The sequence below is a fragment of the Balaenoptera borealis genome (assembly GCF_965194805.1).
Source record: "Balaenoptera borealis genome assembly, chromosome: 3".
NCBI classification, from domain to species: Eukaryota; Metazoa; Chordata; class Mammalia; order Artiodactyla; family Balaenopteridae; genus Balaenoptera; species Balaenoptera borealis.
Window position 1 is genome coordinate 146,104,842 of NC_138866.1, and position 28,000 is coordinate 146,132,841.

A 28,000-nucleotide genomic window follows, 5' to 3' on the forward strand; every position below is an offset into this window, starting at 1 on the left:
CAGTTAAACCTGGGAAGCATCCCCACTAGGAAATCCCCAGCCCATCCCCCTGGCTGGGGTCAGGGATTCCTCCCCTAGGCTGTTACTCACCAATGCTTGTGTCCAACCTCAGAGCGTACAATACATTTGAAAAAATTCAGTGTGATCCAGGCAGGGTTCCAGGTGCTGGGGGATCCCCACAGCGAACCAGGTAAGTGGGAGGGGGAACAGTAAGTGAACAAGTACAATTTGTGGTATCTCAGATGGCATCAATTCTTATAGAAGAAACCTGGGAAGGGGATGAGAGTGTAGTTTTAAATAGAGGCCAAGGAAGGCCTTGGTGGGAGACCTGAGGGAAAGGAAGAAAACTGGATAGATAACCTGGAGGAAGAGCTTTCCAGACTGGCACAGCAAATGCCCAGGCTCTGGGGACAGAGAAAAAGCCAGTGTGTGGGAAGGAGGTGAGAAGGGGGTGCTGATTGAAGGTGTGGGAGAGGGGCTGACCTTGTAGCACGACTGTACATCTCCTTGACCTGAAGGCGCAGACCTGATTATACCCCTGCTAACCCTAAGGCCTAGCACGTGATGAATGAATTAAGGAATGACTGATCTCTTCTGAAGGAGTCAACATGTGAATACACGGAAGGCCATGGATTTAGGTCAAAACCTAAAAAAGAGTCTTAGATTGGATAGTGGTGCAAGATGAGATTGGAAAGGCAGGTGGGACAGATGTAAGAGGGTCTTGGGGACTGCGTGGGATTGAGGTTTGATTTTTTTTTTGGACAGCAGGAAATCACTGTAGGTTCTTGAGCAAAGTGCCATGACAGTGTAAGAGATTCAGTTTTGGAGAACTTAATCTGGTAAGATTTGAAGGATAATTTAGAGCAGGGCATGAAGATGGAGGTAGGGCAGGTGAGGACTGGGGTAGGGTGTGGGTAGAAAAGGAGAAATGCAGAGAAGACTGGAAGATGCAGGTTTGGAGTTGACCACGGAGCAGGTTTAGGACCCGTGGGGAAAAGAATCGCAGGGGCGAGTATGTGTTCTGTCTGAGTCCTGAGGTGGCCAGTGGAAGAGAGGGGGTGAGGCCTGTAGTGGGGATGTTGATGTGGGCCGATCACCAGAGGGTGCATGGGGTCCTACGGGGACTGTAGAAACAGAAACCTCCAATTGGATCTTTAGGGGGTTACTTTTTCAATGCATGTTCATTTAAAGTAATGGGAATTTTGCTTCATCTCCCCCTAAATGAGGGTGACAATCCTTTATGCATTTGAGAAACAAAAAATTCCCAGACAGCCTGAATTCAAGAAAAAGTAGCTCATTCAGAATGGGAACCCCAAATAACCTTTTCTAACTCAACTTCCCACCAGTTGAATGACAAACAGGAACAGTGACTTATCCTTTAAACATACTTCAGTATCTGGTTTTCTTTTTGAGGTCTGTTAAATGAAGCTGGATGTCACTTGGTGAAAACACTGAGAACCTGGGGAGAAATTCCTTTCGAAGCCACAAATCTTTGTGACAACGGGGGGGGGGGGGGCTGTCAGATTCGACAGCTCAAAGCTTGTTCCATATGGATCTGGGGTAGGAGGCAAGATGGGAGTGCTCAACTCACCACAGTATATAATGGACAATTTCCTCATTAAAGCTGATTCTATTTTTGCCCCGGATGTAACTCATTCATTTATTCAATAAATGTTGAGTGCTCCCTATGTGTTAGGCATTGTTCTAAGGGGTCAAAGTTCTAGCTTGGGAGAGCGTAGCCCCTGGGAAACACGGCCGGGCTGGTGGGGCTCCCTCCAGGCCTGCTTCTCCTTGTCCTCAAACAGTGTCAGTCCAGCTGGAGGCAGAGCACGTCGAGGGCAGACAAATGACTCTTTCTGAGGCATCCCTGAGCCAATAGAGGCCGTAGGGCTTTACTGGGTCGGCAGTGGGGGATAGCCCCCCTTGCACCCCAACCTTCTCCTGCCCTTCCCAATCAATAACCTCAGTGTCCCAAGAGCCAGCTCTCCCTGCCCCCATAAAAGACCTCACAGAGGGACTTCCCTGGTGGTCCATTGGTTAAGACTCCACACGCCCAATGCAGGGGGCCCGGGTTCGATCCCTGGTCAGGGAACTAGATCCTGCATGCCACAACTAAGAGCCTGCATACCGCAACGAAGATCCCGCATGCCACAACAAAGACCTGGTGCAGCCAAATAAATAAATATTAAAAAAAAAAAGACCTCACAGAGTTTTCAGATTGGTGGCGGCCCCCCGGAAGTTGTGGGACATTCCCTGGGCTCCAGTCCTGGGGATGTTTATTCCCTGGCCAGAGGATGAGAAATGAAAGACAGATGTTGCAATCCACTCCATCCACATCAGCTGCGTCATCCGAGGAGGGGGAGGGCTTGAGCGATTGGGTGGAGGGCAGGGGCAAAGGTGGGACACCCAGACACGGAGCCGGCCAGCTTCATCAATTCTGGCTCAGGACACCGAGCTCCCCACCTTCCGGCAGCCCAGCCCATGTGCCCGGCCTCCCGCCCCTGATTTCACTTGATAGCAAACCAGAAACTGAAACAGGGTGAGGATTCCCGGCTTGAAGTCAGAGATGAGTCACTGCTAAGAGCAACTGCAGTAGCTGAGAAGGGGCACCAGAGAGGCAGGCAGGTGAGAGTGGGAGACAGGATGGTGGGTTCAAGGCATTTCTCTGGGGTAGCAGCCAGGGGAGGGGCTGGGAGGGGGCATCCTGGTCCTGAGGCTGCCGGGCAGGACCAGAGAGAGGCCCTGGGACCGCCGGCTGAAGAAGCCAGTTGGGGTGGCAAGAGGCCAACTTCCTTCTGTGCCAGGTGGTGTTTGTGACAAAGGGCAGGGCAGAGGGTGTAGGCTGGCTGGGAGGTGGCTGAGGACGCCTGGGGTCTCAGCTGGCCCTCATGTGATGCCCCTCCTGCCGCCCCCTCTCCAGCGCATCTGAGGGTCCCGGTGGAACATGGCAAGAGGCATGCATGTGGTGGCCATGGACTGCGAGATGGTGGGGCTGGGGCCCTTCAAGGAGAGCGGCTTGGCTCGCTGCAGCCTCGTGGACTACCACGGCAACGTGCTCTACGACAAGTTCATCCGGCCCGAGGGCGAGATCACCGACTACAGAACCCCCGTCAGCGGGATCACGGCTCAGAACATGGAGGAGGCCACCCCGTTTGCCGTGGCCAGGCTGGAGGTAAGAGAAGGGCCATATGCCAGCCAGGCCAACACACATATACTCCCCCACACACACACATACACACTTCCCCGGCACCTCCCCTGGTTGCTGGAGCTGTGACCTGTGACCCCAGCCATGTCAGATTCCCTGGCACCCGTGAGTGGGGAGCACCAGGGCATGAGAAACCCGTTGGTGTGTCCATCACATCCCTGAGGAGGCTTCCTGCCATCAGACAACCTTAGACTCGTATCTGGGAGCAGCCTTCGGGTCATCTGGTCCACCTTGCTGGTCTTACAATGGGGAAGCTGAGTCCTGCCTGCTGTTCCCTGCACACTGATTTGGGAGCTAGATTCCTCCTTCTTTCCTCTATACCGGCTGCCTCTGGGGAGCCCTGTGGGGGAAATGGGGGATGGGTCCTGGGTGGAGGCCCTCACTGGCTGGGCGCTTGGCAGGGCGCCCTCCTGGTCCTGAAGGACAGGCCAGCCAGAGCCCACTGAGCTCAGGGAGAGCTTGCTCCCAGACCCACCGCAGGCCATCCACTCATAGTGATGGGTGTGACACACCAAAGTCTCCCATTCTCTTGCCCTTCAACTTGTTGTGACATCTCCAGTCTACTTTCTGTTTCTCTGAATCACTAGAAGAAAAGGAAACTCAACCACTCTAGAAGTGGCACCAGGGTTAGTCATTTCTGGGAAGGTGAACTCACATTGGGGAAGTTCATGAAGAACACAAAGAACTGAGGTTCACCTCAATCCCACATACTGCGCATGTGCCAGGCTCCAGGTGCCGGAGATAAGCCCACAACAATAGCCCCTGTTTTCTGAGCACTGGTTACTCACTGGATGCTCTCCTGAGCTCCATCCAGGAGCTCATTCATGCCTCACAAAACAGTCTGCCAAAAGTGTCTTCAGGAGCTGTTAGCTCAGAGCTAAGAGGGCCAGGTTTGATTCCTGGCTTTGTTCCTTACCTGCTAAGTTACCTTGAGCAAGTTCCTCACCCTCTCTGTACCCCATTTCCCCATCTGGAAAAGAAAATGGGGGTGATGACAGCAGCAATCTCACAGGATTATTGTGAGGAACAGACATTGTGTGTCCCCATATTACAGATGAGGAAACTGAGGCTCTCTTGAACTAAATAGTGATTTGGTAGGGCTGCTGAAACAAAGTACCACAAAGTGGGTGGCTTAAACAACAGAAATGTCTTCTCTCACAGTTCTAGAGACTAGTTCTAGAAGTCCCAGATCAAGGTGTCAGCAGGGCTGGTTCCTTCTGAAGGCTGCAAGGGAAAACCTGTTCTGTGTCTCTCTCTTAGCTTCTGACAATTTGCTGGCCATCTTTGATGTTCCTTGGCTTGGAGAAATGTCACCCCAATCTTCGCCTTCATATTCACATGGCATTCTCCCTGTGTGCGTGTCTCACAAATTGCCCCTTTTTATAAGGACATTGGTTGTATTCGTTAGGGACTCAACCTATTCCATTATGACATCCTAACAATAACGTCTGCAATGACCCTATTTCCAAATAAGTCACATTTTGAGGTGGCTGGGGTTAGGATTTAAACAAATGAATTTGAGGGAGAACGCAATTCAACCCATAACACTAAGCAACTCGCACAAGTTCAGATAACTAGAATGTGGAAGGCTCGAAACCTCTAGAGCTGTGTGTCCAGTAGGGTCCCACCAGTTAGGGGTGACAGGTGAGCACCTGAAAAGTGGCTGGTCTGTCTGAATTGAGATGTGCTGTAAGTGTAAAATATGCACTGGATTTCAAAGACTTGATTGAAAAAAGAACCATAAAGTACTTCGATAATTTTAAAATATAGATTATATGTAGAATGGTAGTATTTTTATATATTAGGTTAAATAAAACATTAAAACTAATTTCACCTATTTCTCTTTACCTTTTAAAATATGGCCGGTGATGATTTAAAATTACCTATGTGGCTCACGTTATGTTTCTTTCTATTGGACAGCACTGTTCTAGAGGTACTAAGAGGGTACTAAGGAGCCCTGAGGAGGGGGCAGAGTACATCATGGTGGTCCTGGAAAGGCTCCATGAGGCTGGTGCTATTTGCCAAAGGGGAGGGAGGATTCTGTGTATGCAACTCAGCGGGCCATAGAGAGCCACTGAGATTCTTGAGTAAGAGCATGGCAGGATCAAAACCGCTGTCAAGAAGACCTGAACGGGGCTGCTGGGGAGATGGATGGGAGTGAGGAAAGAGATGGCAGCAGAGAGAAGAGTCAGAGACCCCAGGGAGCAGTGACTTAGTCATCAGTAGCATCCAGAGGATCGGAAAGAAGGAAACGTTAGGACAGAGGAGGACAAAGGTGAGTCACCAAGAAGGGGAGGGCAACACGAAGAAAGGTGGGGTGGTTAGGTGCCGATGGGAGACCTAGGGATACTACATGGAGCTGCCCACACTCAGATCCCCACTGAGCAGTCAGGTGGGCGGCTTGGCCCCATCCCTTCTCCTCCTCCCCAGCCTCCCTCCCCATCCCAGCAGCAGAAAGGGCAGAAGAGAAATGCAATTCCCTGGACACCCTCCAGCACTGGCCTGGGAGTCAGGACACCTCGGTCCTCATCCAGACGTGGTGCCAAAATGCTTTTGTTTCTCAGTTGGAGATTATGCCGGGCCCTTCCAGTGTGTAACATGGAGTGCCGTCTGGAGTAGGCACTTAACAGCCGTTCGAGGAGGGAGGCGGGGATCTAAAGACCAGGCAGCTCTTTGGAACCACACCTGCCGTTCACATTTCCTGCTCGATCACTTACTGGTTTGTGCGACCTTTGGCAAGTTACTGAAACTTTCTGAGCCTGAGTTTTCTCATCAGTGAAGGGGGAGTACTAATGCCTCCTTCCTGGCCTTGTGTAGGTTGGGTGTAGTGATGTGGTCTGTATCCCTAAGCACAGTGCCCGCTTCATGGCTGATGGTCATCAATGTGCCTGTGGAGAGAACAAGGCAGAAAGTCAAATTTTACATCCCGTCCCCTCTCCAACTTCCCTTGAGAACCTCGGTCTTAGATTCTGGCCCTCGTTTTCTGCCTGCTGCACAATGTATGCTCCCTGCCCATGTCTTCTACCCTGCTGCCAGAGACACTTCCCCAGGCCTGGCTCAGATCATAGCCCCCGCTCCCATCCCCACCCCCTGGTTCAAATACCTCCAAGGCTCCCATTGCCTAAGGTCCGGCAACCCAACGTCCATGGTCCTCTAAATACCACCTACCTACCTTTTCTGCCTTCTCTCTCAGCTCAGCTGTGCTTCAGACCCAACCCTACTCTCTCCCATCCCCCATCCCTTTCCCTAGAAATACTGCCATTCTGGCAGGCCCAGGCCAGAGGAGTCCTGTGTGATGCCCTGCCCGACCCCCTCACCCTCCCCACCCCCAACTCTACCCCCCTGGGGGTCTCACCCTCCTTGCTATAGCCCACACACTTCCTTTCTTTCTTTGGCCGCACCGCATGGCTTTCGGGATCTTAGTTCCCCAGCCAGGGATAGAACCCGTGCCCCCTGCAGTGGAAGCACTGAGTCCTAACCACTGGACCGCCAGGGAATTCCCATAGCCCACACACTTGAGAGCTTGCCTAGCCACACGCACGGGTCTGTCTAGCTCCACAGCTCCTGCCATGTACTTTATCTGCCCCAGGTTGGATACTGTGCTTTGAACATAGAAGGTGCCCTGAGAATGTTGGTGGGATTGGAGTTGAATTGATTTTCACAATATAGGAGTTCTGGCAGCTGCGTGGAAGAGAATTGCCTCTGCCTTCGTGTTGGCCTTTGCTGTCAAGATACAGTAATACACATACAGCCCAGGGGGCAGGGAGCAAGCACTGTCTTGATTTATTTTTTAAAAATATTTATTTATTTATTTTATTATTTATTATTTATTTTGGCTGCGCTGGATCTTCGTTGCGGCGTGCGGGATCTTTAGTTGGAGCATGTGGACTTTTAGCACACTGTCTTTAGACTTGGCTGGATGTGGGATCAATCCCAGCTCTGCCACCTGATTGCCCTGTGTCCTCCGGCTTGTTGCTAAACCTCTCGGTGGCCCTCAGTAGGATCCTCTGTAACACAGGGGTGATGAAGCAGCACAGGTGTATCCAGCCTCACGTCCAGGCCCTGCTCTAAGCACTTTTCATACCCCACTACCTTTACACCCCACCACAACCCTGGGAGGTAGTTAACTAGTATCATCACCCCATTTCGCAGATGAGCAAACTTAGGCACAAGGCTGAGCAAACTGTCCAAGAAAGGGGTGGAGCAGAGACTCAACTTCTGGCCCGAGGGCTTGCTTTGTGATGTTCTGATCCTGTGATCACAGCGTGTAAATGCGTGCTGTGAATGCTAAGTGCTTGATGTACGAACAGGTAGTGTCGGCGCAGCGTGGGAGTGAAGCTGTGGTTATGAGGCAACCGCCATCATCTGTGTTCACAAACAAGGACACTGAGGCACCTTGACCTCACTCATCACCCACAGTATTTCAATCCCAAAGACCAGGCTCACAGATCCCAAGCTGTGCTGGGGAGCCCCCAAAGGGCAGAAGCCTGTTAGCCATTTATCAGACCCCACAAGGCAGGTGACACCTCTCAGCCGAGCCACCAGCTCACCGGGCATTGGTTTCTTGCAGGCCTTTTTCAAAGGTGGCTCGCCAGCCTGTCTCTTCCTGCAAGTGGGCCCGGCTAGCAGTGAGCCATAGACCAGGCCATAGAAGCCAGGCCGGCTCCAGGGAGCCACGGAGCGCCCCAGTCCACCCAGGGCCCATGCAGCCACGAGGCACTAGGATTTTGAGGGGGCTCCCCTCACCCCCTTTTCTGTTTTTTATTTTTTGTAATGGGATGACATTGCTTTTATAATGCAAGGTAACTGCCTTGTTATCTTCTGACGCCTATTGGTCTCACTGTCATCCAGCACGGTGGTTCTCAGTGCACTGTGATTTTGCCCCCAAGGGCAAATCTGGAGGCGATATCTGGAGGCATTTAGCAATATCTGGAGGCATTTCTTTTTTTCTTTTTTTTTTTTTTTTTTTTTTTACAGTAAGATCAGATATTTTTATTTTATTTTATTTTATATTTATTTTTTAAACATCTTTATTGGAGTATAATTGCTTTGCAATGGTGTGTTAGTTTCTGCTTTATAACAAAGTGAATCAGTTATACATATACATATGTCCCCATATCTCCTCCCTCTTGCATCTCCCTCCCTCCCACCCTCCCTATCCCACCCCTCTAGGTGGTCACAAAGCACTGAGCTGATCTCCCTGTGCTATGCGGCTGCTTCTCACTAGCTATCTATTTTATGTTTTGTAGTGTATATATGTCCATGCCACTGTCTCACTTTGTCCCAGCTTACCCTTCCCCCTCCCTGTATCCTCAAGTCCATTCTCTAGTAGGTCTGCATCTTTATTCCCGTCTTGCCCCTAGGTTCTTCTGACCATTTTTTTTCTTTCTTTTTTTTTTTTTAGATTCCATGTATATGTGTTAGCATACGGTATTTGTTTTTCTCTTTCTGACTTACTCCACTCTGTATGACAGTCTCTAGGTCCATCCACCTCACTACAAATAACTCAGTTTCGTTCCTTTTTATGGCTGAGTAATATTCCATTGTATATAGGTGCCACATCTTCTTTATCCATTCATCTATTGATGGACACTTAGTTTGCTTCCATGTCCTGGCTATTGTAAATAGAGCTGCAATGAACATTGTGGTACATGACTCTTTTTGAATTACGGTTTTCTCAGGGTATATGCCCAGTAGTGGGATTGCTGGGTCGTATGGTAGTTCTATTTTTATTTTTTTAAGGAACCTCCATACTGTTCTCCATAGTGGCTGTATCAATTTACATTCCCACCAACAGTGCAAGAGGATTTGGAGGCATTTCTTTTTTAAAAAATTTATTTATTTATTTATTTATTTATTTATGGCTGTGTTGGGTCTTCGTTTCTGTGCGAGGGCTTTCTCTAGTTGCGGCGAGCGGGGGCCACTCTTCATCGCGGTGCGCGGGCCTCTCACTATCGCGGCCTCTCTTGTTGCGGAGCACAGGCTCTGGACGCGCAGGCTCAGTAGTGGAGGCATTTCTGATTGTCACAAGTGAGGTGCGGAAGGCTGCTACTGACATCCAGTGGCTTGAGGCCAGGGATGGTGCGGAACATCCTACAATGCACAGGACACACACTCACACCAAAGGAGTATCTGGCCCCAAATGTTAGTAGTTCCAAGGCTGAGAACCCTGTTCTACAGAGAGCCCCACAAATCAGACTGTCAGCACAGGAAGGAACCGGCGAGGAGACCAAGGTCCAGAGAGGGGCAGTGACTTGCTAAGGACACACAGCAAGCTGGGCTACAACTCAGTGCTCAGATGCAGGGCTCTCAGCTGAGAAGTCAATGCTCTTTTAATTCATTTTTTAATCTAACGGTAATTGTCCATAGACTGTAACTCATTTTTGTAAGTAAATGCTCTTCTAATGTTAACCTGGTATACTGAGAAGCATCCACCCCATGACGGGGATTGGGGAATGATAATGACACTCTTAGTTTGCAAATAAAGAAACTAAATCTTGTGTGGCATTGTGGTTTAGGTGGGAAACAGAAAGGAAGCCACAGTAGCTTGTGAACAGGGACTGGTTTCAGCTGTACCAAGCGCTGTAGCCCTTGCCTGGGTTGAAGTGCCCTGTCGGGGCCCCGCCACCTGGCAGGTCTCTCTGGGGCTCAGCCAGATGGAGGAGGACGACTTTGTCATCCAGGTTTACCCCGGGTAAGCAGACAGAAGCTGGGGGCAGGGGCACCCAGAGAGCTTGGCAGGGGACAGAAGGAAAGAGGGGGACCAGGGCCACTCCTGAAGGTGACAGTAGGGGACCTGGGCCTCCACAAGGGCAACATTCTTCAGAGTCCCTTATAATCATGTCTCCTGGCAGCCAGGAATGAATGAACGGACAGATGGAAGAATAGATGCATGATGGGAGCAGCGGGCTCTAAGGGGCTGTACAGGCATCGGTGCCGGGATTTCCAAACTTGGCAGATGGGAAGAATACCCTGGAACATTTGCTAATGCCCCTCCCCTGGCGATGTTGATTCCGCAGGTCTGGAGTAGCGCCCTGCCCTCTGGATTTCTAACAAGGGTCTCGGGTGATTTTTTTGATCAGGCCTGGGAAATACTTGGACTAGATGGAAAACACAGTGGAAAGAGAATTCGGGCAGACACCAGGGCCTGTCACTCCTCTGCGTGTGACATGGGTACACACCACTGGCACCCCCCTTTCCCTGTTGGTAAGATGGCATGACAATCCCCGCCTCACAGGGGCCATATTCCTGATTCAAGAAATCTTCAGTGAGTGCCGTCATGGGCCCAGCAGTAGAAATTATTAATTTCCACCCTGAAATTAATAATGCTAATATAATCCCTAGGTTCTCAGTAGGTAGTAATAACAACAACTGTGATAATAGGGACAGGGTCAGGCAGATCCGGACACCGCATCTCAGCAATCAACTCACCAGCTGTGTGACCTGTGCAAGCCTCTTACCCTCTCTGATCCACAACCCCCTTCACTATAAAATGACACTAAGAATATTCTTGTTGAGAGGCCCCATGATGAGGTGAGGAAAGTACCTGGCCCAGTGCCAAGCAATGAGAACAGATCGATGAATGTCCCTTTCCCCCAACCACTCCAGTTCTTTCCAGGAATTTGAGCCTCCCTCCCCTGTGTTTGGCACACCTGCCTCATGACACTGATTCAGGGCAGGTCCGAAGCCAGCAGGTCACACAGCCCTGAGGCCCATCCAGCTGGCACCTCCACACCACCCTGGGTTTCCCTCCCAGCCCTGCCACAGAAAGTCCATGGAGACTCACCTCTCCAGGCCCTCACCTTACAAATGGGGAAACTGAAGCCCAGAGACCGTCTTCGACCTCCCTGAGGCCACATAGCGAGTCCCAGCAGCCTTTCCCTGCCCGGTGCCCAGCATCTTTGTCCTGAAGAGTTGGCATCTCTCTGCTAAACAGACTGTTCTCCTCCTTTCCCTACTTCTTCCTTCCTTCTGCTTGTCTACCTCTTATTTTATTTGTCTCATGATAAGCCTCATGGTCCTGAATGTACCCCTCTCCCCCCGCCACCACCGGGACCCTGGGGCTCGAGAAGTGATGAATTTCCCAGGAATCTACCTCACAATGACTCGGCCCTCTTCCGCCTGGGACCGGCTGCTGTGGCTGACTCTGGGGTGGCACAGTCCCCTCAGAGCTTTGTGTGAACTGGGCCTGAGTCAGCTCATAGACAGGAAAACAGGCCCCATTGTTCAGAAACATAAAGGATGTCAGCAAGGAAAGGCGTGTGACCACAGCTGCCCAGCACAGCCACAGCCACCGGCCCTGGGCCTCTACCCCTCCCCTGCGTGCTGCCCAAGCCCTTTCCTCCACACGTAGGATCCCCCTCGAGCCGCTGCTCTGAGGTCGTGCGCCCTTACTACTCAGGGTGACCCACAGACCAGCGGCATCAGAACCACCTGTTAGAAATGCAGAATCCCACATCCGAATCCAGATTTTGGTGAGATTCACCAGGCGATTCCTCAGCCCAAGTGTGACAAGAACTGGTGTCCCTCAGGAGTGGCCCAGCTTTATTCTTTGAGTGCTTTCCCCAGTCCCTAGGTTGGGCGAGGGTCTGTCCGGAGGAGGACCCCAACAAAACCACGGTACCGGTGGGGCAGGCTGGTGACATTATGTGTTGACGGTGGATGGACCGACTCTGCCTCCAGTGCTGTGACCGTGGACAGGTCACCTCACTTCTTGGAGCCTTAGCTTCTTTCTGCAGCGTGGCCACAAGGGGGAGCAAGTCAAACGCCCCATGGGATGTCTGGGGAAGCCACTGGAAGCAGAAGCAGGACACGGGACGGTGTTAGCCATCCAGAGGGCTCCTTCCTGGGGCACAGAGGAAGAGATGAAGGCTGCCGGAGAGCTGTCCTAGTTGGGCCTGAGATGGCCATGAGCTGCCCTTCAGCTGGCACCTGGTACAGCTCGCCCCAAGGTCCCCCTTCCGTCCTCCCCAGTGGCAGCCAAGGGAAGGAAAGGTGACCCGCCTGTGTGGCCAGTGATTGCGGCTCTCCATAGGGCCACCGTGGGAGAGGAGGTGAGAATGGAGGCCTGGGCATACGTGCAGGGCACAGGACTGGGGCACCCTGAGGGTTGCCCTCTGCAGTTTGGCCGCTGGGCTGGCGGAGGCCTGGAGCAGGCAGGTCTTTCAGCATAACGTGGTGGTGATAAGCAGGCTTTGAGGGCTGGCCCTGCCACGAACTAGCCGTGTGACTTGTCCCAGTTATCTAGTGACGCTTAGCACGTCACCCCAAAACGTAGTGCTCCAAACAGTGTCAATATTTATGTCGCTCAGGCATCTGCAATCTGGGCAGGGCTCGGCAGAAGGGGACAGCTGGTTGGCTGAGGCACCCGGCAGGCCCGGGATTAGAATCACAGGATGGTTCGCTCACCCACCTGTGCCGTGGCTGGTGCTGGGGCTCCTTGGGCACAGCTCCCTGCCTCAGGGTGGTCTCCCCAGCATGGTGGCTTCAGGGTAACTCAGGGCTCCCGGGACACTGGCCCCATAGAGAGATCAGAAGTCACACAGCCCGGCCCATATTCAAGGTGAAGGGAATTAGACTCCATCTTTTCTGTGAGGAGTGTCAAGTAATCTGCAAATATTTTAAATTCATCAGAGTCACCTTGAGTAAATTACTCCACTTCTTAGCACTTTAGTTTTTTCAACTGCAAAATTCAGTTAAACACAACCCTCCCTCATAGCTGTATGGCTTTTCTATGGCTGCTATAACAAAACCGTAGACTTGGTGGTTTAAAAGAACGAAAATTTATTGTCTTACACTTCTGTGGTTCAGAAGTCTGATGTGGGTCTCACTGGGCTGAGATCAAGGTGTCAGTAGGGCCGTGTTCATTTCTGGAGCCTTTGGACGGGGATCTGTTTCCTTGCCCTTTCCTGCTTCTATGGCTGCCCCTGTTCCTAACTCTCAGCCTCTTCCTCCACCTCCACAGCCAGAGGCAGCCTGGCAAGTTCACATGGCAGATCTCTCTGACCTCCACATATAAGGACCTTGGGATTATGCTGGGCCCACTCGGATCATCCAGAAACTCTCCCTATTTTAAGGCCATTTGATTAGCAACCTCAAGTCCATCTGCAACTTTAATTTTCCCTTGCCGTGTAACATGTTCACAGGGCCTGGGGATTAGGGAGTGGGCATCTCTGGGAGGTCAACCCGCCTGCCACAGGAGGGTTGTTAAAAGGATTAAACGACATAATGTATGTGATGCACAACGAGTGCCTGGCTCATGGGACCATGGCCATTGCTATCACACAGAAACCACGGAAGGAGTTGGGATGGGCCTTCCGGCAGCGCTGAACTGTTGAGGGTGAAGGGGTCTGGTCCAGTCTCCTCATTTTATCGATGATATATACGTTCCAAGCCCAGAGAGGGATGGTGATTTGTTCATAGTCACACAGCAAGTCCAGGAGGACTTTGCTCATAGTCACACAGCTCAGGCTAGCACCACCCCCCGCCACATGATGTCACCAAGTTGCCCCAGACCCATCCGAAGTACCCTGGGTGACGTTTAGGGTGCGTGTCTTCCTGGCCAGATCCTGCAGCTCCTGAAAGGCAAGCTGGTGGTGGGTCATGACCTGAAGCACGACTTCAAGGCGCTGAAGGAGAACATGGGCAACTACGCCATCTACGACACGGTCGCGGACAAGCTTCTTTGGCGCGAGGCCGGCGTGCTGTACTGCCGGCGCGTCTCCCTCCGCCTGCTGAGCCAGCGCCTCCTTGGGCGGCGCATCCAGGTGAGAACCACCCCCTTCCCAGGCTGGGGCCGGACTGCCGGCTCTGGGGGCCTGGCCCTTCCCGCTAGGACTGTAAAGTCTCCCAGTAGCTCCGGAGCAAATATTTGGCCCCAAAGATGCTCAGCCTCCCCTTAGTCCTGAGAGGCTGTGTGCTGTGAGAGGGGCGGGGTTTCTCCAGGAGGGCAGGGCGTTTATCTGGGAGCTGACCCAGGAAGCCCTGCTAGAGTGAGGATGAGCGGCAGGGAAGGGAAGGCACCCAATCGAGGCGTTTTTGTGTGTTTTCAAAATCATGCCAGTTTCCCTGTGGGTAACTGAAGCTTAATCCCCCTGCCCAACTCTGCGAAATGGTGTAGAGCACAGAGCGCAGATGTATCCAGGGAGCCGCACTATTTACACACACCTCCCTTTCGGCAGGAACTGATGCTGCTCCCCCGGAGCCCTAATTCCTCAGCACTTGCAGCCACAGACAGAGCAGGCCCCCCCAGAGCCCCAGGCAGAAGCCTCTGGAATTGCCCCCCAGATAGGAAAGCGGCAGATATCCGATGAGGGGGATTCCAAAAAGTGAGAGAGGGACCCTGAGCTCAAACCCCCAGGCAAAGCAGTCTCCAGGAGCCGGCAAGCAGGTGTGTGCTGGGGGCTGGGAGCTCACCGGGGTGGAAGGGCCCAGGGAGGTGGGGTAGACACTAGGAGCTGCGGCCACACGTGGGCCCTTCCAGCTCCGCCGATGTTTATGAAGCACCTGCTCTGGGCCAGGCTGGACCAGAGGCTGAGCACCCGGGTGAGCAAGGCCCGGCCCATCCTTGAGAAACTCGTGGTTGAACGGAGGGTGGCCCGAGACCTGAGCATCAGCACATCTGTGGGGCATGTCCACAGAGGGGAGGGCAGGTGTCCTGGAGCAGGGACAGAGGACGGGGGGCAGGCAGGACACCAGGTCTGAGTGGAGTGTGACGGGGCCGTCTTAGTGGAGGAGGCAAGAGAGGGGGCGCCGGGGAGGGGAGAGCCCGAGCCCCAGCCTGAGGAGTTGGGGGTGGCTTGGCTGGGGAGCAGGAATGTGTAGGAGACAGGGGATGGGCCTGACGTTGGGCCCCTCTGTTGGGCTTGTGGCACCAGGGACCGAGGACAGAGTGTCAGCACGTGGATTCACTGAAGAGCCCTGTTCTCCACGTGCTGAGCAAGGAGCCCCTTAGAGACATCTGTGTCCACATTCCTCGGTGCCCTGGGGCTCCCTGTGAGAAATGCTTCAGCCCCTCTGGGTCTGAGGCCAAGTCTGCAGTGCCCGGCCCACACCCAGCGGATCGTAAGCACCTGGAGGGCACGGCCTGGCCCTCAGGATGCTGGATTCTGTGCCTGGCCATGCCTGGGTCTAGTGCTAATGGGTGAAGCCAGGCCTGCTCCAGCCCCCTGCTGAGTCCAGGGTGTCAGAGGCCTGGGAAGACTCACCCGCTGACCCACTTGAGCCCTGTAAGTCAGGGTGCAAGCAGGGAAGGCCCAGGTCACATGGGCGCCTGGTTTCAGCCGCACCCCAAGTCCCCACTCTGTACCTGTGTCTGCAGGACAGTGTGTTGGGACACAACTCGGTGGAAGATGCCAGGGCAACAATGGAGCTCTACCGAATCTCCAGGAGAATTCGAGGACTATGAGGGCTGCGCGTCTGGTGGTATTCAGCACCCTCCGCAAGGACTACAGACCTTCGTCTCTTCAAAACAAAAATGCCCTTGCTTTTGGAAAATACATTTTTAGCAATAAAATGGCTCTATATTTTCTCTACTCCCTCGGATTCTCCTCTTGTCTTTTTCTTTCTTCTCTCTGAGCCAGGTGTCTGTGGACACCACCCAGCACTGAGAAGACAACGAACACTTGAGCCAGGACAGGGACAAGTGTCAATTTGCTTAACATCTTGAATCCTGTGGGTCCAGGAAGAAGTTCCTGTGACTTAATTAATACCCCTGCTTCGGGGCTTCCCTGGTGGCGCAGTGGTTGAGAATCTGCCTGCTAATGCAGGGGACACGGGTTCGAGCCCTGGTCTGGGAAAATCCCACATGCCGCAGACCCGTGCACTACAACTACTGAGCCTGCGTTCTAGAGCCCACGAGCCACAACTACTGAGCCCACGTGCCACAACTACTGAAGCCCCCACGCCTAGAGCCCATGCTCCGCAACAAGAGGAGCCACTGCAATGAGAAGCCCGCACACCTCAACAAAGAGAAGCCCCCCTCGCCACAACTAGAGAAAGCCTGTGCACAGCAATGAAGACCCAATGCAGCCAAAAATAAATAAATAAAATAGATAAAAAATTAAAAAAAAAAACCAACAACAACCCTGCCCCCACCTCCCTTTTCCAGTTGCATTTATTCCTGGGAGCGTGGCATTATTTTCTGGAGGTGACACCCACTCAGAGGTCCATTCATCCCATCTTGAAATTGGTTCCAGGGCACTGGTGAGCTTCCAGGCAAAGGTACAGGAGGAGTGATGGGTGCCACCCCTGGTGACCTTCAGCAAGTCATCCGTCTTCTCATTTGTAAAATAAGGAAGCAAAGGTGGTGGACTCTGGAGTCTGTGGGAACTAGGTTGAAATTTGGGTTCTGCCATTTAGTAGCTGTGTGACCTAGGGCCAATTACTTAACCTCTCTGTGCCTCAGTTTCTCCATCTGTAAAGCAGGAACTTCTAACAATTCGTAGGGTTCTTGTGAGAGGCTGTAACAAAGTGTCCAGGACCATGCCTGTCATAGCTCAAGCAGCCACCAAATTCGATAACTGGTGACTATCCTGCACACAACCCGGCGTTCTAGAAGAACTGCTGCCCTCTGCTGCAGGGCCTGGCCCTCTAAAGGAAGGGCATGAGTAGGGTATGGAGGGAAGGATCCAAACCAGAGCAGTGACTGTGCAGTAGAATCGGCTGCAGAGTTGTTATTTTAATCCCTGACTGGGTCCTGCTTCGGCTCCACTGAACCAGAATCCCTAGGGGTGGAGGTTAGGGTGGGGGAGTGGGGGTGAGGCAGGCACCTGTTAGTATTTTGACCTTCACAGGTGATTTTGAATCTAAGACATCTGAATCACCAGAGGAGCTTTTTCAGCGCCCCCCAGTACCTAAGCACCATGTTTTCTCACTGGACCGGGCACCAGCATCACCTGGAGGCTGCTGGGCCCCATCCCAGAATTTCTGATTCAGAAGGTCTGGGGTGGAACCCAGGAATCTGCATTCCCAACAAGTTCCCTGTTGATGTTCTGCTGCTGGTCCGGGGACCATGCTTTGAGAAGCACTGCCCAAGCGGCAGGTGACTGTGATGTGCAGCCATGGATGAGCCACTGGCCTAAGGGCTGAGCACCGCCAGGTGGACACCTGTCACGGATCCAGCCTCGACCCTGCCATCTCCCGTGGCTGCCTGCTCATGCAGACAGAGGACCACAGTCCTGCAGGATGTGCCCTAAATAGCCCACTGCATGGGTGAGGGACTCCAGGTGAGGTTAAGAACCCCAGGGATTAAAGTCCAGGCCTGTCCGACCCCAAACTCCAGTGCTTTACACTCAGACAGATTTACAATGGCGGTACCTTCCATTTGCACCACTGACTCTGAAAGCCTGGTCTGGGAAGGGCGGGGGAGGTGCACCTTGATCTCTCTGGGTTTTCTCCTGCCCTGTCTCCCATGTTTTAGGGTCATGACCTCTGCTCTTAAGATCAATTAATAAACACTGGAAGCTGCTGGGTGAGGCTGTGTGTTTGGCTGTGCGTGGCCACCAGGTGGAGCCCTTGGGCCGTCTCGCCCCCAGGCTGCCTTGCAGTCAGAACCAGCGGGAGGGACACTCTGGCAGGAGGTGTGAGGGGCTGGGTCTTTAACATGGTTAGGCGGCTGCTCCAGGGACCCTCTAGATGCCCTCGCTCAGCCACTGAGCTGAGGCTCAGAGGGGGCCGGGGGCAGTGGTACAGCCTGGCCTGGAAGGTGACCCCAGGCTCCCTGACTCCCAGCCCAAGGTTCCTTCCAGGGCTTCAGGCTTCCTTGAAAGGAGAGGCACCAGGATTCCCAGAGGAAAAGTTTTCCCAAAGGAAATCCCTAACCCGACTTCTTGCTTCTGGCTCTGGGGTTTGGATGCCCCCAGGGGAGAGAAAAGCTGGGGAGGCCCCCTTACCTCCCAGGTGGGCCCCGAGGTGAGGCTCAGTCCCCAGAGGGCAGCGTGTGCTGTGGCCCCAGCCCCTCTCCCGGGCTCCCTGCCTCCTGCCCAGCCAGCTTCCCAGTGGAGGGAAGCACAGTCACGTGGGAAGCACATGGGTTGATGCTCTAGAGAGACCCCAGCTTCAGTCAGCCGACCTGGCTTGAGTGTCTCCCTCTGTGAGCTCAGGGTCCCCGGCCATCAAAGGGGCTGAGAAGGGGACTGAGATCCCATAGGCAGGGTGTCCAGCCCGGGGCTGGGGGTGGTGGGGGCCCACAAACAGCAGCATCACCACTGATCCTAATAAAACAGCTGCTCCTGCTGTCCCTCTAGACTCCTGACCTACCTGGGTCCCCACACACCTGGCGTCGTGCTGTCTGGGTTTCCCTCTCTCCTCCTCACTCTCCCGTGAGATCCTTGGGGTCAGGGCTGCTCCACCGCTCATCTCATTATTCCCAGAACTTGCCACAGGCCCTGGTGCTCTGCCAGGGAGTGAGGAGATGGATGGAGTGATGGAAGGAAGGAAGGACGGAGGGATGAATCCATTCTTACCCGGCACTGGAATAAGAGGTCTCGTGTCTGACCTAAACATCCTTTCCTCCTTAAGCTGCCCCACCTGACAGAGCTCCTCTCCTTCCCTCAGTGAGCACACATCACACAGCCCAGCGCAGCATGAGGACCAAGTAACACAGTGGCTGACATTTTTCAAGGGCTCACTTGACACCAGGCACAGTTCTAGGTGCTTCACACGTATGATCTCATGTATAGAAGATGCTATTATTCTGCTCATTTATGATGAGGAAGCTGAGGTACAGGGAGGTCGAGTAACTTGACCAAAGTCATACAGAGATTAAGTGTTAAGTCTGGGACAGGAATCACATTAGGGGAGAAGATGCTTGGGAATTCCTCACCGTGGAGGGGAACTGACATATCCAATCTCCTTCTGTAGCAGCACAAGTCCCATCCCTGGCTTGGGGAGGAAAGTATCCCAGGACAGTGGGTGAGTGAGGGTCAGCACTCAGGGAGCCTGGCTTTCAGCCCCAGACACTGGAAAAGGGAATTTAACCAATATTTATTGGCATCTGCTATGTGCAGTACATGTTGTAGCTTCTCCTAGTTTAAAACAAAACAAAAGCAAACCCTCGATTCTACATCCTCCCAGCTATTGTCCTTTGCACCCTTTCTCCACAAGCATCCTGAACACGATCTACACACCCCTCTCTCCATTTCCCCTCCTCTCATTTGCTCTAAGCCCGGCTCTGACTTCTGTTCCCACCTCTCCATGGAAACCGCTCTCACCAGGTCACCAGTGAGCACCATGCTGGCAACTCAAGATGTATTTCCCTTCTCATCACTAGACCTCTCAGCATCATTCACCTGAGTCAGGAAACCCTTCTCTGGAGTGATTGTCCTCCTGCTGCTCAGCCTCTCCTCTGTCTTTCTCCCCCTCCTCCTCCTCCTCTCCCATCGTCTGAGTGTCTCAGGTCCTCAGGACTTGGGCCCAGGCCACCTCTTCTTTGTGTGCCTTCTTGTCCTCGTCCAGTCCAGTGGCTTTAAGAGTCCACTCAGTCGACAAATGTTATTGTGCCCCGAGTGTGTGCCAGGCACTGTTCTAAGCACTGGACAGAGAGCAGAACAGAACCAATAGTTCTGCCCTCATGGAGCTTACACTCTAGTACAGGTGATGGAGAATATGCATATCCATATATAATATCAGGTCAGTGGATGACAAATGCTATGAAAAAGTATGACAGATGAGAAGAGCATTATTGAAATCTAGTGGAGGGCAAGGCTGCTATTTTAGGTGGGTGAGCAGGGCAGGCTGCTCTATGGATGTGACATTTAAGAAGGTTCTGAATGAAGTGATTAGGCTGTATAGTGACAACTCCCCAATTCCTGCCTCCAGAGCTGATCTCTATTGAGATCCAGAGTCATATCCAACTGCCTCCTGATCTCTCCCCCTGGATGTCTCAGGACACCTCACACTCACCATGTCCAATCCCATCTCTTGAATCGCCCTGCCCCTGACAACACACACTGATCCTTCCTCACCTTCCATCTCAGTCAATGGCACCACTTTCACAGATGCTCTTCACAAAATACTTGTGAATCCACCCACTCTTCTTCATCTCTAGGGTCACCACCTGGTCCAGATCCATCCATCCCTCTCACCTGGACGCCTGCCATAAGCCTCCAGCTGATGCCTCTATCTCCATTCTTTCCCTCAATTTCTGCTTGGAGTAAACTCAAACTAAGAGACCTTCGAAGGCTTCTCTCTGCTCCCTTAGGATGAAACACAAACGCCGAAACGTCACCTCCAAAGCGCTGCAAGCTCAGACCCCTTTCTACCTCTCCAGACTCATCACCTCCCTCCCTCCCTCCAGCCGCTGAGAACTTCTTCCAATTCCTCTTTGTCATCTCAGAGCCTTTGCAAATGCAGCTCTCACTACTTGGAATGTTCTACTCTGAATAATAACATTATTTTAAATGGAATATTTAAAGAACAAAACGAGCTCCTCACCATTAAAAATACCATCGCATAAATTTTAAATTCGATAAAAATATTGGGAGATGAAGTTTAGTCCATCTTTCAGAAAATAGACTGAGATGTTTAGAGATAGAAAATAAGACAGAACAGATAAGAAAATTAGATGCTCTAGGAATTTCATATCTAACAATTAGGATTTCTAGAGAGAAGAAAGAAAACAGAGGAAAATTTCTCAGAGTTGAAGGGTATGAGTTTCCTAAGACTCACTGCATGCTTGGGAAGAGGTCTCAAGTAAGACCAACTGGAAGACACATCACTGTGGAAATTAAATCACTGGGTGTAAAGAGAATACCCTAGACAGCCAAAGCAGTGTAATAAGGTACACATTGAAGACCAGGAGTCAGAAAGACATCAGACTTCTTAAGGCTGGAAGCTTGAAGACAATGATGTCATGTCTCAAAATTCTGAAGGAAAATTATTTACCTGCTAAAATGCCATAACTAACCAAACTACAGGTCCAATATGAAGACAAAATAAAGATTGTGTAAAAATTCTACACTTTCAAAAACTTATCTGCCATATTTCTTGTTAAAAAAGCTATTGGAAGATGTGGTCCACCCAAATGCAGGAGGAAACCAAAAAAAGAGAAGAACCAGTATGACAGGCAAAGGATGCTCCGGGGAGGATGGGGAAGGGATGTCTCCAAGTGACAGTGTATATTGAGTCCAGAGAAGAGACAACTCAGACTGCAGCAGGATTCCAGGGAGACCTGGATATCTCTAAATGAAAAAGGGAACCACACCAAAAGGAGATCTGTAGTTCTATTGGTTAGTCAATATCAGGCACATAGAAAACTAAGCAAAATAAAATATGAGATGATTATTAATGCTAAGAAACAAAGAATGTACAAGAATAGTAGAAATACACCCTTTTGTCAATATTTCTGTAGTCATACAAATATAAACATTGAGCATTGATTTAACCCTCCAAAATCATGATATAACTATTTTGAGAAGATAGAGAAAGGGGGGACTCCCCTGGTGGTCCAGTGATTAAGACTTTGCCTTCCAATGCAGGGGGTGTGGGTTCGATCCCTGGTCTGGGAGCTAAGATCCCACATGCCTCCTGGCCAAAAAAAACCAAAATATAAAACAGAAGCAATATTGTAACAAATTCAATGAAGAGTTTATAAATGTCCACATCAAAAAAAATCTTAAAAAAAAAAAGAGAAAGGGTGTGCATACCTCTTACCTTTACATTTCATAGGAAGGAGTCAGGAAATAATATTCCAAATAGGAAAAGAAATAAACAACAATATAAGCATGCTATATTGAAATATAGAGGTAACTATCATAAAAGAGAATTAAGTGAGTTGAAAATGCTTACCTTTGGGTAGCAGTTGTTGAGGATGGGGGGATTTGGCCAGGGGAGCATTGGTTTTCTATTGTAAGCCTTGGTATGTTACTTACTTTAAAAAAATGGTTTGGGTATTATTTTTAGAAGAAGAATTTAAATAAAATGCAATGGGAGAGATAGGTAAATTGGACTGGAAAGAGAAACACAGGGAGCTTCAACTGTATTATTAATTGTTTTAGGTGATAGGTGCACAAGTGTTTGTTATATTATTTATATGCCTCTCAATATCTAAAATATTTTATAATTATTTTTAAACAGCAACAGCAAAGTGATGCTATTCAGAGAGGGTAACTGAAGGTCCAGGGTTGTGGAGTTTAGGAGATGGGATAGAGCATAAATACAGAAGTTAACCATGGACAGAAGGAAGGACAGTTATGACTACACCAAAAGAAGAAGAGTTAGAAAAGGTGGAGAAACAGAGATATTTTGAACTATAGTTGGGAGAAGTTGAGAAATTACAAATCCCATTGCAGGAAATAGAGCTGTAGTTCTGGTTTTCAGCTGAAGATATAGGAGCTATGGGAATATATTAGTCTCCTAAGGCTGCTGAAACAAGTTACCATAACCTTGATGGCTTAAAATGACAGAAAGTTATTCTCTCACAGTTCAGGAGGCCAGATATCTGAACTCCTGCTGTCAGCTGGGCCACACTCCTCTGGAGGCCCTGGGGAAGAATCTATTCCTTGCTCTTCTAGCTGAGGGTCACTACTGGCATCCCACGGTGTTCCAGGACTTCTGGCAGCATCACTCCTGTCTCTGCCTCTGCACAGCTTTCTTTGTGTGTGTTGGTCTATAACCTCCATCTGCCTCTCTTTGTTTTATTTATTTATTTATTGGCTGCACTGCTCCGCATGTGGGATCTTTGTTCCCGACCAGGGATTGAACCTGTGCCCCCTGCAGTGGAAGCATGGATTCTTAACCATTGGACCACCAGGGAAGTCCTGCCTCTCTTTGATAAGAATACTTATGATCGAATTTAGGGCCCACCCAGAAATCCAGGATTAGCTTCTTATCTCAAGACCTTTAACTTAATTAGATCCGCAAAGGTCTTTTTCCCAAATAAAGTAACATTCACAGGGTACAAGAATTTGACATGGAAATCTCTCAGGGGAATATTTTTCAGACTACAAGAGGGACTGATGGAATTTAAGGAAACAGTAATTTTCTCACTATTCCCCCGGGGAAATTCAGTAAGAAATCAACAAAAGCAGAAAAGCAGTTGCTGAATAAAAACGAAAATGAAACTGACTTGAATCAACGAGCATGAATTTTGTAGTGGACTCTTTCAACAAAGTTGGTAGGCTCAATTTTGTGTCAAAAATCTCCTTTTCTGTGATTCCCTTATCACTTTGAGTAGCCAAAAGCCTGAAACGTTTGTGTTGATTGTGTAATTTTCAGGTGTGGCAGGGAATGAAATAATGTGGAGAAAGATACTTTGGGTAAATGTAAATCAACTAAAGCCTGGGTTACAAATTTAAATTCTGACAAATAGAATTTGAGGTAACAAACATCATAAGGAACTAGGAGGTATTTTATGAATTGATAAAATGAACATCGATCAAGACGATGTAACAAACACAAACATATATGCATCTAACAATATAGCCTTAGAATATATGCAGCAGGGCAGTCCAGTAGAAATTTCTGCAATGATAGAAATGTTCTATACCTGCCCTGTCCAATACAGTAGCTGCTAACAACATGTGGGTATAGAGTGCTTGAAATGTTGCTGGTGAAACTGAGGGGTTGAATTTTTAATTCCATTTGATTTTAATTAGTTAAAAATTTAAATAGCCACACATATCTACTGGCTGCTATATTGCACAGTGTGGATAAAATAAGAACTGAAAGAATAATGAGGAGATCTACATAAAGCAGTGATAACAGTTGGAAACATTAATGTAGTTCTCTCAGAACTGGGTTGATGAAGAAAACAAGAAGAATAACTCTGAGGTGGTAGCAGCAGCTTCCTCCACAATAACAACCTTTACCATCTTCTTTATTTCCTGTTTTGACCCAAAAAGAGTTGAATGTTCACACTATTTGATAACAAATAAAGATATTCACTATTTACTAACCGATTTCATCCACTATCCTCATGATTCATGTTTTATCATGTTGGGGGCATTAAAAAATATTTTTCCCCTTTGGACCTTGAGTCAGTATTTGGATATTCCATTGGGTTGAAGTCAAGCAATAGTAGATGGCCTTCTGCAAATTCATCATCTAGGTTCCCTTGACCCTTGGTTCCTCTCGAGCTATGACCATAGCTCTCCTTCCTCTTACAGCCAGTAGCTACCCCAGGAGAAGCATATATTTACTGTCTTCCCTTCTCCTTCTCCCTCTCCAATACACTGGCTTCTGTCCTGAGAACTTCATGAAAAAGCTCTAAGCAAGGCTCTCAATGATCTTCAAATGGTCAAATCCAAAGAACCCTTTTCAGTGCCTATCTCATGAGATCTCTGCTTATCTCTGCAGCATTTAACCATGTTGACCACACCCTCCTGGCACTCTCTTCTCTATTATTTTTTTTATGACATGAACCTCTCCTGATTCTTTCCAGCTCACTGCCTACTTCTCTGCAGATTCCTCTTCTGCCTGCCACTTAAATATCACTGTTTCCTCCGTACTTTCTTCTCCGCCATCTCTGCTTCTCACTCTGCCTAGTCTCCCTGGGAATTTATACTTATGTCCATAACTTCAATTACCCCTTTAGGGAATGACTCACTAGCCTCTTTCTTAAACTCCTAACCTGTCCAGTTGGACTATCCACAGGCACTTCAAACTCAGCAAGTCACACAATTCTACCTAGAATCATAATCCCCATTTTACCTTCCTCATGTACTTCTCTCTTGGTTTCATGACTTGATAAACCCATCCAGTCACTTAAGCCAGAATCCAGGGCTTTCCTTAGCTCCTCTGTCTCTCTTTCACTCCCCATATCCAATCATTCTCCAAATACCTCCTGCAGTTACTCTCAGTAACTGCAGGAGGTCTTTGGAGTTACTCTCATCTTCACTGCTCATGACCTCATCATCACTCTCCTGGATTTTATTTAAATTTTCTTCCACTGGCACCTTATTTACAGTCTTGCTTTCCTTCATTCCTTATTCCACTTTGTCTTCCTAAAAGTCAAAAACTTGTTATTCTTCTGCTCAAAATATCTTTCAAAGTCAAGTCTAGTGGGTAGTTGTTACACAACTACCCACTAGACTTGGATAATTTTTTTTTCTTTTAGAAATAACACTTCATCATTTCTTTGCGATCTACTCCTCTATAGTACGCAGACCTGATGGGTATTATCAAGAAGCAAGAGTTTCTGGCCTTCTCAAGCTGCACCAATTGGTCCCTGTATCCAAGAGGTTTGAACACTGTGGATTCATTCAAGCCTGCCAAATATTGCTCATTTATCCCATCAGCAGCACTCTGACAAAGCAGGTGTTCTCACTGCCTAGACCCTTAGTACTTCCTCAAGTTACCATATATTCTCCAAATAAATCAATTTTTTGATGAAATCAGCAAACATCAATTTCTGTTTCTTACAACCTGGCAGCCTGCTCCAAAATCCAAACTCATTAATAAGGCAGGCCAGGCCCCTCAGTAAGTGGCCTCCACCTTCTTCTCCTGCGTCACCTCCTGTCATGGTCTCCCTCACCATTCACTCCAGCCTCCAGAATAACACTCGCACCCATAACACTATACACCTAGAAAATTCCTCCCCCTCCTCTCCAAGTCTCAACTTGTGCCACTTCCTCTGTAAAGCCTCTCCTGCCACCCCCAGACACTCCACCTTCCCTGGCCCCTTGAGTAACTTTCGATCATGTTTTACTGAAACTGCCCCCTTACAGGTCTAATCTGCACCCCCTCCCACCCCTTGAACTGAGACCAGAGCACAGCCTGACATGTGGTAGTACTCTGCTCAGTCAATGCTACTCTAAGCCTCAGTTTCTTCATCCAGAAAATGGGGATAATAGCATTTGCTTTTAGACATGAAGGCTCTTGATTACACCCTGCAGAGAATATCTCTGGCAACTTAAGCAAAGAACAACTGTACTAGAAGGATGTTGAGTAGCTTCAAGAATTATCAGGGAGGGACCAGGCTTAGATCAGGCTCCCTCCGACCAGGAAGAAGGGCTGCTGGACAGCCAAGGGCAGCTGGTCCAGGCACCGTGGCCGCTGGAAGAAGCACACACTGGATGCTACTGTAGTCTCAAGTCGAATGAATTCCGATCTGACCTGGTGTCTGTGTGACCCCTGCTCCTTAGGTGTGTGTCCAGGCCCCATTTGTGGGGCAGGACAAATCTTTATCTGGCCTTTTAAGTTTCTTATTGACAGTGAGGCCCGGTCACTCACCAAAACTCATGCATCCTCAAATATGGGGGGAGTTCAGGTTCTCAGTGGTTCCCCTCCTTGGAGATATACATCACACAAGGTCATGGGGTTGTTAGGAGGATTAAATGAGATAAAACATGACCCAATGATTCTCAAACATTTCCCCTAAAGGCAGAAGGGATGGAATGTATCCAGGTCAGGAGGTCCAGCCTGGATCCTGAGGCTGTAAGCTTGTGTAATATTCATTCAACAAACACCTCAATGTGCCAGGCCCTCTTCTCAGCACTGGGAATACATCAGTGAACAAAGGAGAAGATATCCCTACTAGGTGGATCTATATTCTAGTGTTTATATTTGAAGCCTCATGTTTCACTTGAGAGTGAATGTGAAGTTTTGCCTTCTATTTGATAATAGGACCCTTATAATATACCGATAACATATCAGGCTTGTTTCAATACAAAAGTAATGACTTCCTACAAATGGGCTGGTGGCTGAGTTGTCCTATTTGCTTGAAGATACAGACAACTGTGTCTTTATGTGCCTATATTTGAGCAAGTTCTGGTTGACACCAAGAACAAAGCTTTACCGAATGTGTGGGAGGGGAGAAGAGAAAGCTGGGGTGCCAAGGCCCTTGGGAAGGGGGCAGATAGTGAGAGATGATGGAGGGATCTGGGGCCCTGCCAGACTCTGCCAGCGTTCAAGGAGAGAATATTCTGGAAGTGCCTCCTTCTGCCTGAAGCACCAGAAGAACCACAAGCTCTTTCTTTTAAGGGATTTGCATAAGAAGTGGTCCCAGACTAGCAACAAGAGTGTTACTGGGGCACAGTGGTCAGGGCTGATGGGCAGCTGGCCCCAGCTCAGCACGGACTTGGACCACTGCGGTCACCAGGTGGCCTGAGGGATGCCGTGCTGCTGGCAGCAGTGGGCAGCTGGGAGTCCAAGGGACAGGCGGGCTGCAGCCGGGACAAGGGGAGTGACTTCCCTTGGCAGTAGTGCTAAGAGGGTGTCATTGGCCCTGAGGCTTGTCAGGGCCAATGTAAGGAGGGAAGGAGGCCCAGAGAGACCCACACTCCCACCCCATGAGCAGCCTGGTTGCCCAGATGGGTGGTTTTGGAGAACTTTGTTTCCTGAGGAAGCTCACTCTCCTTCCAGGCAAAGCACTGGACCGTTTATGGGACACAGATGCTGGTTGGAGTGGAGGTGAGGGAATGGGCTTGATCTGAGCATCCAACCCCATCTCCCTACCCCTGGTCAGAAGCAGACCCAGAAAAGACCAACTAGGACAGACCCTCACCAGCCCAGCCTGGCTCCAGAAGAGACCTCAGATTACAGCTCGCACGTTTTGTCAGCTAAGAAAGGGTCCATGAGGACTTGGGCTGCAGCTGGGCTGTTGTTGACACAATTATGAGGTCACACGTGTCGTGCTCGCTGCAGGTCAAGCACTGCTCTGGATTCATTTATTCCTCCCAGCAGCCCTATGAACTATGTACTCACTGTCCCCATTTTCACAGGCACAGAGAGGTTAGCTGGCCTAAGATCACACAGGTAGTAAGTGGCAGAGCTGGGATTTGAACCCAGCCATGTGGGTTCAGGATCTGAAACTCTGCTTGGCGTTGGCCTTGCAAGTTATACTCAAGAGGGAGAGAA

General features: G+C 50.0%; 1 protein-coding gene and 1 long non-coding RNA gene across 3 annotated transcripts; one reads left to right on the forward strand and one right to left on the reverse strand.

Annotated features, from left to right (window-relative positions):
• Positions 1 to 1,761: 1,761 nt before the first annotated feature.
• On the forward strand, positions 1,762 to 15,741 carry ISG20 (interferon stimulated exonuclease gene 20). 2 transcript variants are annotated; one of them, XM_082386851.1, is made up of 4 exons: positions 1,762 to 2,625; positions 2,921 to 3,172; positions 13,771 to 13,971; positions 15,525 to 15,741. In XM_082386851.1, exons 2-4 carry the CDS (start codon positions 2,945 to 2,947, stop codon positions 15,609 to 15,611), a joined length of 516 nt encoding a protein of 171 aa, XP_082242977.1. In that variant the 5' UTR covers positions 1,762 to 2,625; positions 2,921 to 2,944; the 3' UTR covers positions 15,612 to 15,741. The 2 variants fall into 2 exon arrangements, with proteins under 2 accessions (XP_082242977.1, XP_082242978.1); XM_082386852.1 differs by lacking the exon at positions 1,762 to 2,625 and adding an exon at positions 2,726 to 2,804.
• LOC309626293 lies at positions 7,405 to 13,762 on the reverse strand. Its single transcript, XR_014243084.1, has 2 exons — positions 11,008 to 13,762; positions 7,405 to 9,298 (listed from the first exon to the last, which is right to left on the reverse strand). It is a non-coding gene; the product is annotated as an uncharacterized lncRNA (long non-coding RNA).
• Positions 15,742 to 28,000: the final 12,259 nt, after the last annotated feature.

Excerpts from the sequence above, each read along its gene's own strand:
- ISG20 (XM_082386851.1), top strand. The coding sequence starts at position 2,945 with ATGGCAAGAGGCATGCATGTGGTGGCCATGGACTGCGAGATGGTGGGG. Across the intron at positions 3,173-13,770 it reads TTGCCGTGGCCAGGCTGGAG|ATCCTGCAGCTCCTGAAAGG; the intron begins GTAAGAGAAGGG and ends CTTCCTGGCCAG. Across the intron at positions 13,972-15,524 it reads TCCTTGGGCGGCGCATCCAG|GACAGTGTGTTGGGACACAA; the intron begins GTGAGAACCACC and ends CTGTGTCTGCAG.